At 35.1% G+C, this 12,500-nt stretch overlaps 1 protein-coding gene across 1 annotated transcript in view; it reads right to left on the bottom strand.

The window, feature by feature from the left end:
- Positions 1-12,500, bottom strand: part of LOC137636602 (nephrin-like) — a 511,471-nt gene that overhangs the window by 70,481 nt on the left and 428,490 nt on the right. Inside the window, exon 11 of the mRNA XM_068369033.1 lies at positions 1,172-1,347. Within this exon, the coding sequence (XP_068225134.1) occupies positions 1,172-1,347 (176 nt within the window). The remainder of the gene's footprint in view (positions 1-1,171; positions 1,348-12,500) is intronic.

Below are 12,500 nucleotides of genomic sequence, written 5' to 3'. Positions count from 1 at the left end.
ATTGTCTTAAATGAAACTTGAATAGTAGAGGTAGGTTTACTTTCAAGTATTGACGAATAATACACAAAATGGTGTAGAAATTTTATGTAATATCTAACTACTAAAATGGTAAATATGGTTGGTGATTCTCCAGTCAACTACTATAAAAAAGGAACGACAAATGTGAAAGAAATGTTTAGTAACCAAAATTGAATGATTAACCTGAATCTACAAGGGAAAATGTCTCCAGTGTGAGATGTTAATTGAGAATTGGGATATATAAAAACAAGAATTAATGTTATACAGTTGCACAAAACCTGTTGTTTAATTCTTATTAACTTACCCTAACACTAGGGCTTAAAAATATATACAGTATATTTATTTGAAGACATGCAATTGGCACGTTTTTTTGTCCTTATCTATTTTATCTACTGATATTTTGAAATAGAATGGTAATGGTCTATTTCAAATAAATGCCCATAGTTATCATGCTAGTGAATCCAAATCTCAAATATTTCCTGGTTTTCATTGACTGTGATTTGAGAAAAATTTAAATTTTGATGGAATTTCTTCCGTTATTCTTTGAACATGGCTAATAAAGGAGTACATAATCGACAATAAAAACAACAAGCCATTCCATGCGCACACTTGATACAAGAAGATGCCAGGTATGCCCATCCACAAACAGCGTTGCATGACTATGAGTTATCCATCTGCACAGGCAACACCGTTAGAGCCCCTTGATTAAAAAAAAAAAAAAAAAACGAACCGCAACAAAGGCCTTTCTGAACAATGTGCAGACCTTTGACAACAATTGCAACTGAGCCACTCATAGAAAATCAAAATTAAAAAAAAAAAAAAATACACCAAAAAAAAAAAGAGACAAAGAAGGCACCAGCAGCAATAAACTCTATTGCCCATTTTATTTTTTATTTATCTATTTATTCATTTTTTTTTTTAAGAGTTACCCATTTTTCTAATTCCAAGTTCTGTCATCTTAGATATATTTCGGGAATTCAATCTACAAGACTCATATCAGTTATTCAAATACGGTATCATTTCTTTTTATATAACAAACGTATGATAAAGCATATATTTATGTAATAAAAAGAGATAGACAGATACCGTATATAGGTATATAAATGTGGATGGGGAATATTAGAATAACAAAATCATCTAAGGACCTACTTACATAAAACAGAGAGTCTAGCTGATGTCTTCAAAGGAGTGGTAGTGACTTCATTGCTGGCCTGGCAAGTGATTTCTGCTTTGTTATCAACAGGTGTAATATTGATCTCTGCCTTCACGCGAGTGATGTTCTTGTCGTAATTCAACTTGCTCTTGATGATGTCGTTATTTTTGTATAAGCTGGAATGTATTTCCAAGAATTTATTGGTTAGAATGCTGAACTCCCCCCCCAAAAAAAAAAAATAAATAAAAAAATAAATGTTATGTTAACCAGAATAAGAAAGCCGTTAACTTATCAAGGTGGATGAGAAAAATAATACTTACACAGAATCTTAATAACAAGAAGAAAGCGAAGGCTCAAGTGTGAAAACACACTGTATAAAGATACATCTACATTTATCCATAACTAAAGAAATGGTATTATATTGTCGTCGGTGTTCTGTATTGTGAATATAGCTTTGGAGAAAAATGGGTATAATCTTAATTTCCCTTGATATCATCCATATTTATCTGTGAAAGTGACGTAAAAAGAAAAAAAAATAAACATGTACTGGTGAACTGTGGGTATCGTATACGATCGTTCTATCCTTTTGTTGAGTAGGCTTAGATAATTTTTTTTTTTTTTTTTTTTTTTTTTTTTTTTTTTTTTTTTTTTACCATTCTAGAATCTATGCCTGAAAAGTTCGAATGACACGGGATTAGATAGAAACTGTGGTTCATGTGGAGTTCATGAGTAGCAGGCGAAGGTGACACTGATTACTCGGGTCATAATTCCGGCACTTGGAGGCTGATGTGTGTATATATATATATATATATATATATATATATATATATATATATATATATATATATATATATATATATATATATATGTAATGTGTTTGTGTGTCTGTGTGTGTGTCTGCGTGTGTGTGTGTGTTTATATTTATTTGTGGGTGTACCTGTCTGCTTGCCTATCTATGTGTAAGTTCGGGGTGGTGTTTAAAATCTTGTTTCATTTTAATGCAAGATACACTGAAGAATTTGGAGGGTTGATGTTCAAATTGATAAGTGGATTCGTCGAAAAAACAATGGGTAAGTACTATAACTATTTTGATTCAGCCAGCGATATATTATAAATAATTTATTTAGTATTCAGTTTATATTCATGGAACATTATGAAAGATAGAGAAATTGTACAATATGATAGCAAGTGTGATGTAGTGGGAAGCAATATTATTACAAATTGTGGGAATAAGAGGATCTTATTTCCTAAATCCATACCATAACTTGAAATTCAAGAACCAGAATATCTTCAGTTAATAAATAGAGATTGATTAAGGTTATTCCCACGATCCAAGTTCCCTGTCACCTTTATAACCTTTTAATGGGAAACTAGCCTATACAGAGTATATTTTTGCCATATTTACAACCCAACTGAAGCCAAATAATATGACATGAATTATACCATATAGTTTTAGATCAAAGATACAGACGTGAAATTTCTACGTCGGTAATTAGAGCTAGCTATTGTTTGCAGGGTCAGTCTATGTTCGACAATCTCAGCACCATCATCTGTGAAAAATTGCTCTTGCTATCTAACATCTCATACTACTATTAATCATAATAATTCTCTGAGACCCTATGATGATATAGCTAGATAATTATGTTTTATGGTGATAAAATTGAATTTTGGCTTAATAAATCACAACAACAAATGGGTGAGTGCTTGCTAGATTAGAATGTTTCCTTGTATGGCTAGGGGAGCTGGTGAATAGCAAATTCTATATTGATCACTTAAATGGTTATCATCTAGTTGTCCAAGTCCATTGTTTACTTTAGGGAGACTGATGGTGTGTTACAACGCATGGATTTGCTTTTGCCAGCTATTTTGTTTTTGTATGACTTAATCATTACCTGTTAAGAGCTTCCAAATGTTTCTGCACACGTTCCCAGTTGTTGTTTTATGAAATAAATTTTTGGACACCTCCGCTTCAGTTCCAACTTGATTACAGTCAAAAGAAAACGTCTCCCAGAAAGGAGTTCATCCTAATTTATATTGAAATTTAGTGTGAATTAATCTATTTTGGTAACTGTCTATATTGAAAAGGCTATTGTTCAGTCATCCTCATATCTTATTGCACTACTCGTATATCCAATGGTTGGGTCTGTCCTTTAATCCTGTAGATCTACATATAAAAAAACATGCAGGTCCAAGTGGGCGGCAACAGAGAATGTTGTCCCTGGTCTGCGGAAATTCACCATAGGGCCAATCAGCATTTGTGACATATCACCACTTCTGAAATCTATCTCCTGTTTTCCCGACCTTGCACTATTTATGGTGGTCTACTCCTTTTTGTTAAGGGATGCTCGACAAAGTAGGTGTTCACTAGGGTCTGGTATTGCTACATTGGCTAAATTACAGTGACTCTCCTTCCATTTCATCAATCTGTTTGCAACATGGTTTAGATGTTCAGGACTTTCCACACCAATGAAGCCTTTTCTTGATTTTATTCACCATCTTTTTGCCGGCTGACCATAAAGTTAACGCCTTGGTAATAACATCTCGTTGAATTTGAGGTGGTGTAATACTGTTGTTCAGTATATAGCTATTGTTTCTCATATAAAAACATAGAATACAGTGGAACATCTACATATGATCTTAATTCGTCCCGTGACCTGGTTCGTATGTTAAAAAGATCGCATGCTGGAGGGAATATTCCCGTAAGAATACACTGTAATTTGTATAATTTGTTCTACAGCCCAAAAACCTATGACAACTTCTTGATAAATTGAAACAAATAATTACACATAACAATAATACAATTGCATTATTTAATAGAGATATAAAAAAGAATAATTATAAAGAAATATATAATAAAAAAGGTGTTTTTATTGTCACTTTACCTTAGAGAAAGGCCAACACAGGTGTAGGCTTTTCTACACAGGAGGAAACCGACGATCAGTGAGGAGGTAGAGATGGTGACTGCAATAATGTACAGTAACTTACTCTAACTTACACTACCTGAACCTTAACTTAACTTAGCGTATTCATTTTTATTTAATTTTTATATTTTATATCTTTTTTACAATTTTTTATCTTTTTTATTTTTAATTTTCATCACTTTCACTCACTTCAATCTTATTTTGTTTACTTGGTTTGACTACTTTAATGGCTGCCCTCTGCTTGACGATCGTCAATATCATAGACATATTCCGGCCGTATGGCTTGCCCAGATCACTCACACGCACACCACGCTCATGTTTTTCTATAATTTCTTGCTTCAATTCTAATGAAAGCTTTGCCTTCTTCCTTTTCTCACCACTACTAATACCTGTAGCGAAACCAAGCTTCTTAGGACCCATGATTATAAGTAAAATAAAAAATGAAACATGAAAAAAGGAAGATAAGAAGCACTGTTAATAACGGAACAAACAGAGTAGAACAACACGATGAGCAGAGAACTGACCGATGCGATGCTCACTGTCATCCCTTGGATGTACTGCTGTCTACCAGCGTAAATAAGAAACAAACGACCGCATATGGTCTACATCGGATGTTGGAGCATGACGTCGGGTGTCGAGACGAGAATTATGTCGAATTTTACTTCGGATGTTGGAACAATCGTATGTAAAGGCAATCGTATGTAGAGGTTCTACTGTATCCCTAAAATAATGACCCACCGTATTGGTGTGCACAGCTTATCCATGAACCACTTGCCAGAATAGAGGAGCAGTGAGATTATGGTTATTTGCGAGGAAAGGAATCCAAGAGGAACCGAAAACTATTTGAGAACTCTGACATAAATTTTAGATAATTATGATAATTCAATAGTGATCCATGTGGCTGGCATGCACACCACATCCATGTAGAACTTGCCAGGACAGAGTATCATTCATATAATGTTTATTTGTGAGTAAAGTGAACCATGGTCGAACAGAAACCATCTAAAGGATGTGATATCAATTATAGGTAATACACTTTTTCAACTGTTTATATTATGCTTATAGTGCATTTCTGACCTTTATTATTGCTTTAAATTAATTTTTTTTTGTGTTTCCCAACATAAAATCCCGGTTTCCGACTCTGATCCCTCAATTGTTTTTATATGGGGATACAAAAACTCATGTACGGATGATTTGCCCAATATTCCTAAACTTAAATATATAAAATGTAATATAGTGAGTATGGAAAATATATGGTTCATGTATTTTTCTAGAAGTTAAAGTATCATTTACTGTATTAACCGAAATTGGTATGTTAGAAGAGGAAACAGGAAAAATTCATCCACCCACAGGGTAATTATCTGTCATAGAACTTGTGTCATGACTATGGGGCTGGGGTTGGGTGGAACCTCTCTAGGCCTTCCAACCGTTGTTATTATCACCTGTGGAAATTGTGTATTAACCAAAGGGAAACTAACAACAAAAACCTCTCTAGGCCCGGAAAGGCTGAGCTCCCCGGACTACAGGGAAACATGTGGTCTTCATTTTAGTCCACAGTATGCACTATTACATTGAATTATTGATGGTTACATAGGAAATATTTATAGATTGTTTATATCTTATGCTATCCTACTTATTTATATTGTGATTTAATGTATTCTCATTATGAAGGTTTTGTTTAATAAACATAAAATGCCAAAATATTCGTTTCGTAAAAAATGCCTTCGTTGTGGGCTATGTAGCATAAAATCAAACTGTATTATTGTTGGTTATTGTGGAAAGTTCAGTAAATTGTTTGGTAACGTTTTCTTGTGCATTATTCATTATGATACCGGAGACTAAAACTATTACTTTTTTGCATTTTTTCAGCTTTCATTATCAAGATTCTACTCCTCTGAGGAAACCAAGCCCTAGTGGGTTGCTCCAAATACCTGCTTAACAGTGAACGTGAACTCGACAATTACTTCCTTGAAGCCATGGACGGTGATATCCTTGACCCCAATATTCCCTTGGATAAGAATTAGGAGTTCCCATGCTCCTGGTGAATTAAAATTGCTGATTTTTTAGTTTACCTAGTGCTTTTTGAAAGATTAAGTATCATGCGCCATATAGATGCGTTTACTGATAGTGCCTACCTCTTTTTTCGATATAAGTTACTCACTGTGTCTTGTTTAAAGTTGGATGATGATAACCCAGCATCCATAACGAAGAGTATAAAAAGCATCAGGGAGGAAAATGACATCAGCTACCGTAACCTGCCTGCCTTGGTCCACCATATCTAGTTATTAAACCTCACTGATGCTGTCTGTTGTAAAGGACATTGTTTACCAGACAAACAGCTATACCAGACAGAAGGATGTGGGCATTGAATTCACCACCATTGTCCCTGAAATTATGGTGTTTGTTGGCATCCTCATTTATATGGGCACCATACATATTCCTACCAATGAAGATTACCGGACACAATGGATGAGGATACAATAGGTGGCATATGTAATGTCATTGAAAAGGTTTAGGGTGATGAGGTACCTTATCCATTTCAATAACAATGATAATGTTCTGACCACCATTGACCACCTTTTCCATATTTGGTTGCTATTCAATGCTGTAACTAGAAATATCTTGAATGTGGCAGAGACAGAGGCACAGTCATTTTAGTGGGTCATGTTGGATTCGAAGGACACTAGGGAAGAATACTTACAGTAATACATTCAAAGCAAGCCTGGCAAGTGGAGATAAAAGTTTTTCAGCAGGGAATATTTTGACCTACTCATTCAGGACATTCTTCTTTACCATGGAGAAAGAACAATCTCTAGTGATCCGTTGACTCTCTCAGAGATGTAGTCTGCCCTGTAGGTGGGTAAAAAGTTCATTATCTGCCTTTTCAAGATTGTAAAGAAACCACACCATTTGCTATCTTGACAGACAACTGTTTCATATATATTAGACTCATGGAGTACACTTTAGAGTATCTTGGTTGTAGATATCTTTTAATTGTAATGAACAACTAGATTTCTTGTCCTCCGCTCATCTCCCTCAAAGAAATGAACAAGAAATCAATTCTTAGGAGGAAACATGAGGCAGTCTGTTTTGAATGGATCCTTGTCATGTAGGGGAAGGATAACCGCGTTGTTACCATCCTTTCATCAGATGCCGGGGTGGCATCAAAGATATCAGAGCTTTGCTCTGATAAGCAGTAACAGAAAAAATTACATGTTCCTTGTTACTAGATCATCGAGGAGTACAAAGTGGCATACTGATAAATCTCTACTAGATTCTTATGCAGGCCAGATAGTTGTACATCAAGCTTTTTGGGTACATTTTAGACTAATGCAATTTCACTGCTTAGCTGCTGTACAAGAGAGATTGTAAAGCCTCAAAGTGGAAGCACAAGTATATCAAGACTTTCTGGCATGACATCTCGCTTGTTGAAAGAAGTCAGAACATTATGACACCAAATCTAATATAACACTCTTTGTAAAGAGAGCCTAAGCCAGTTCCAGAAAAGGGAGGGACATAAAGCCAACATACCAAATGCGACTCAGCAACATGATATCAAAGTACTGACCAGGGCAGTTATTGTCCCCAATGGGTAGATTTTAAGCTGTTTCATAATCAAAGAGATCAAGAGTGTACCCTGTATGTGCGTATCAAAATCCAAACATAAACCGCTTCATCACCATCCATTCTTTTCCAGATAGTAGTACAAGTTCTTGCACCATTCCACCACCTTCCTAGCCCAAGTAGTACCAGTAGTGCCAAATGCCTAATCTTTCCTCTATAGCCATTCATGCCCTAGGTTTTTATTTAATGTTTCTATAATGTCTATTTTATCTTTAATGTACTGATATGTTTTGATCTCATGGAGGTGTTTCTAGTACTTTGGTAGAGTCATTTTGATATTTTTTTTTTTTTATGTTTGTGTTGCTGTATTACAGTTACTTTGATGTAGTTGTTTTAACAAAACTTGTTTATTCTTTATTTCATATATTAGGTTTGGTGCTATAGTATAGTTATTTTTTTTAATTGTTCCTATATAATTTTGATGTTTTGCTTGTGGTTGTAGTATCATTTATAAGTTTTTTAACTGTACTTACCTATTTTCATTTTCTGTTTGGATTTTAGTGCCTTGGCCAAGTCATTTTTATTTTCTGTTTATACATCTTTATTTAAAAGGTACCCTAGAAAGTCAGTTACAACTAATTAGTATTTTCAGTGTTATTTTGTGTATAACTTTTATCTGGTAAAAGTGAAGCCACATTGACACTTGCACGATTTTTGTCTCTAATTTGTGTAGTACACAGAGTGATGTATTGTTTACATTCTGTTTGTCCATTGAACACACAGAAGATATACACAGCCTATATAATATGCACCCAAACATTAGTACCTATTTAGATACAATGGCACTGCGTGCTTACACATTGGTTAAGTCGAGTATTAACTTCCATCGACTCTTACTGTTGGCAGTATTCAGACCGTACTACAGTAGATTCAGAAAAAATCGCGCACACTGTGGTAAAAGCATGATAATTTTTATGATTTTACAATATACCATTACAAACCAATCTGGCTATAGTACCATGATGGATTTGTCCTATGGCGTCTATTCACAACACTGTTTGTCTTATATCCTCCGTATCTCTTGATATAATAGACCAAGAGTTATGACTTCGGTAACTATTGGTAGGTTTTCTAGGTCACGGAGTCAGAAAAATAATCTTTGGGAATTCTTCAATCAACATTTGATCGATTTTAATATGATGACCAAAATTATTAGGCCACCAAAAAGTAAATACCAAAGTCACATCCAACTGTGAATTTCAGTACTTTGAAATATATCAAAATTGTATAACAATTGCTCTATTTGAAAAGTTTGCGATAGAACAAACATGGGAAAAATAAAATACCATATTCACATAATCATACATAGACAAACATTTCATCCAAAGAATTCCCAAAAATTCAACCAAACATCAAAGTCTATTAGCAATCAGATTTTTCATATGTACTTATATCTTGTAACAGACATAATACCTGTTTTGCTTTAGCACATTATTGATAGCCTGTAACGAAGATCGTAACTAATTTGGCACCTTATTTGATTACTGCAACGTACTACCGGTTTAGCACTTTATTTATAGTTTGCAACAAACAAAACATATCATTTAACAACTCTTGGTACATCTTACTTCCTTCAGGAAGTGTCCTCCATACAACTTTCCAGGTCCCATTGTTCTCACGTGTCCATCCCTATCTTTCAGGCTATGGAAGATTCACATCTGCGCCAAGTGACTGAGTCTGGCAAACACTAGGCTGGTAAACATTTCTACACACATGCAGTATTAGGGCATCCTTTGTTGGAGGGATGTCGCTTACATCTCTGCATTTGTGTATAAATAACTACAATTTGGCATCACCAACATGACTTTTGGTGCATGTTTTGTCATAAATCAGAACAGTGAACCTAACGTGCACCAATGGCATCTTCCACCTGAGAAATTGACGGCTGTACCATTAATGCACAAAATATCTCGGTGTCGTCTGGAAAGAGATTCCAGATTCCCTAAGCTGTTCTCTTACCACCGATTCGCATCCTGTTATAAAATGAAACATACATATGCTAGACTCCTCTCACAGCGTAGCACAGAATAAATTTTAAGCACTGGTATATGTTAAAAATGTCTGCCTGTTCCAAATGCTACCCACAACTTGGAAAGGGATCCAGGCAACCAAGTAAAGGCATACACAGTAAGAACAATTATCTTAGCATCCATTGGCTGAATGCAAGTATTGCTGTACGCCCTTGCTGCATTAGCAACATGAAGCATTATACGACTATCAGCCTCTTCCTGTGTGTAGGGACTAATTCCTTTAACTGATGTTGGATGGTGACATACCACTCTGTCATGGAGAGTACTGATAACCTGCTTGTTCGGGGCAATGGTAATAACTTCAATGCTGAGGAAATCAAACAACTCTATTTTATTCTCTGTAATCAAAGCACTTTTGCCCAGTTTTTTTGGTAAAGAAGTTCAAGATGTCACTTTTTGACATACCCCTCTCACTCTGTTCACTCGTCATTGTTGCTTAAGGGAGCTAGTCGGCTAATGACGATATTAAGGACAGGACTTTGACAGTCTTACCACTTAATAAGGTGACTTAGGAGATCCCAAAACTGCATAGGATTTTTGCCTCTGACTTTCGGTTTTGCAACACCAGGGTGATTTTTTCTGAAAATGAGTATTTTTCAAATTCCATTTTCTCCCTTGATATTGCGTCCTTAGATTAATACCTTGTGTAGACCTAATTTAGACCTCCAATCAAATGAAGGTTTTTTTTTTTCCTAAAATATTTATTTAGCTTGATATGAAATTGTTCATATTGGTAAAAAATAAATCCTAAAACTCAGGGAAAAACTATGAATAAAAATTATGACACAAAAATAGGAAGACAGGGGAACATTTGATTGTTTTATAATGTTTTTCTAAGTTACATACCAATTTTCAATACTATATCTTCAAAACTAAGGGAGAAGATAGAATTCGAAGCTCAACAATAAGTATAGTTTTGAGATACGGGCGTTCAAAGTTTTCTTTGCATTTTTACTAAGACAATATTAAAAAATCATGATTTTTATGAATTTCATATTCTTTTTTGGATATTGATAAACCAAAACAAAGTTATTTATCATAATTTAATCTTAAATAAAGTTCTCTTTGCCCAATATCTTGCTTCTTTAGGAGAGACGGTCTCTCCTTCATCATATCTCTCCTTCACTAACTCTGCTAATTTCGCTGATATTTCCCACTTCTGAACTTTTATTGGAGCAAATTTTCTTCTTTCGTATGTTAACGAGATATTGAAATTGTCTTTCCCTCTTTGGCATGATGAAATTCTTACAGAAAACGAGAAAAACAGATGTAAAAACATGCGAATGTCAGAGGTTAAACTCAACCATGTACTCTCTATGGGGTTCATGGTGGGACTGAAGGCCGAAGGGTGTAATTTTTGTGAAATACATTGTCTTATGACTCATGGAATCTATATAGATGTCATTGCTTGCTATTTGTTTCACATTCAAAAGTAATAATTATAAGAATTTAAGATAACAGAAATAATACTGCATTTTCTTGTAGGGAACAATGTTTTTGGTTTATTGGGGTACTTTTACTAATTACCCAGTAACTAGGAAAGTTAAAGGAATTATGAAAAAATATGCTGTTTACGCATTCTCTATTGTCATACAATACTCAGTGAATTTTTTCAGGATTTTGTGTATTTCTTCTTATTCCCCATATATTCGCATTTCGGATGGGCACCTTAAAATAGCTGGCTTGGTACCTGACTTACACAATGTCAGCATGTTGAGCGTTCGTGACGTGAGATTTAACCTATGGAATGAAGAATTGTTGGGAGTAATCTTAAAATGTTTTAGCAAACCCTAGCCTTGGCACATGAACAGGTGGACCATCTAAAAAAAACAACTTCAGCAGTATAGTTGATCTTTAGCCAATCTTTCACCAATTCTTCAAGGCAGTGGATTATATCAAATTTTGTTCCAGATATGATCTTGCCAGCATCAAATAATGGAGGAGGACTATTCTGGTTTTCATACCTGAAAAACTCTTGCAAATTCCCATCGCATACCTTCCACGCTATATACAATCGCGAAAACAGAGCATCATTATTTTTCAGTGATGACAGCTGATCCTGTTTCTTATTTATTTTTTTTTTTTTTTTGTGTGTGTGTTTGATGTGATGAAGATATGAATATTGTTCTGTTTTATTGTTTTTCATAGGGCTGAGTTTTGCTCAACAAGTCTTTCCTTTACAAAGGAAGTATACTGCTCACAGACAAGGACTTTAAACTGTCTCAGTGCATGCACAGCTGACTGGCTTATAACATCCTTCAGGTCTAATATAAGTTGTTCTCCACTCCTTTCCATAAAAGGAAAGGAGTGATTTTCATTAATGTTACATCCATTAGAAACGCCTCCTGTGTTCCAGTCGTGGTTCCTGATGGAAAGTGTATGGTGTGGCCCGAGGTTGTTTAACTGACATCTCTAGAGCTCCACTGTCCTCTTTCACCATGGCATTATTCTCATTGCTAGTTGTTTTCTACTTCCACTAAAAAGGAGACGGCATGTTGTCTGGAACCTCGCACAGTGGTTCTGCAGTGTTTCTTCAATATAATTGCCATATATTAATCTAGAAATCGCAAGGTTCTTGGGCAAGCATGCATTATCATTGAATATAGTCAGATCTTCTGCAAGGTTTACATAGCTAGTACACAATCTGCTTTTCTTTGAACTGGCAGAACACCATAAGCTTTCAGAGGTCTCTTCTTGACATAACCCACACTTAGACCAGTCTGTCGGCACACCACGTGAAGAGGATTGTCTCTG

The sequence above is a fragment of the Palaemon carinicauda genome, chromosome 1 (assembly GCF_036898095.1).
Source record: "Palaemon carinicauda isolate YSFRI2023 chromosome 1, ASM3689809v2, whole genome shotgun sequence".
Lineage (NCBI taxonomy): Eukaryota > Metazoa > Arthropoda > Malacostraca > Decapoda > Palaemonidae > Palaemon > Palaemon carinicauda.
The sequence above is the reverse complement of the archived record's forward strand: the minus strand, read 5'-3'. Positions and strand labels throughout refer to the sequence as shown.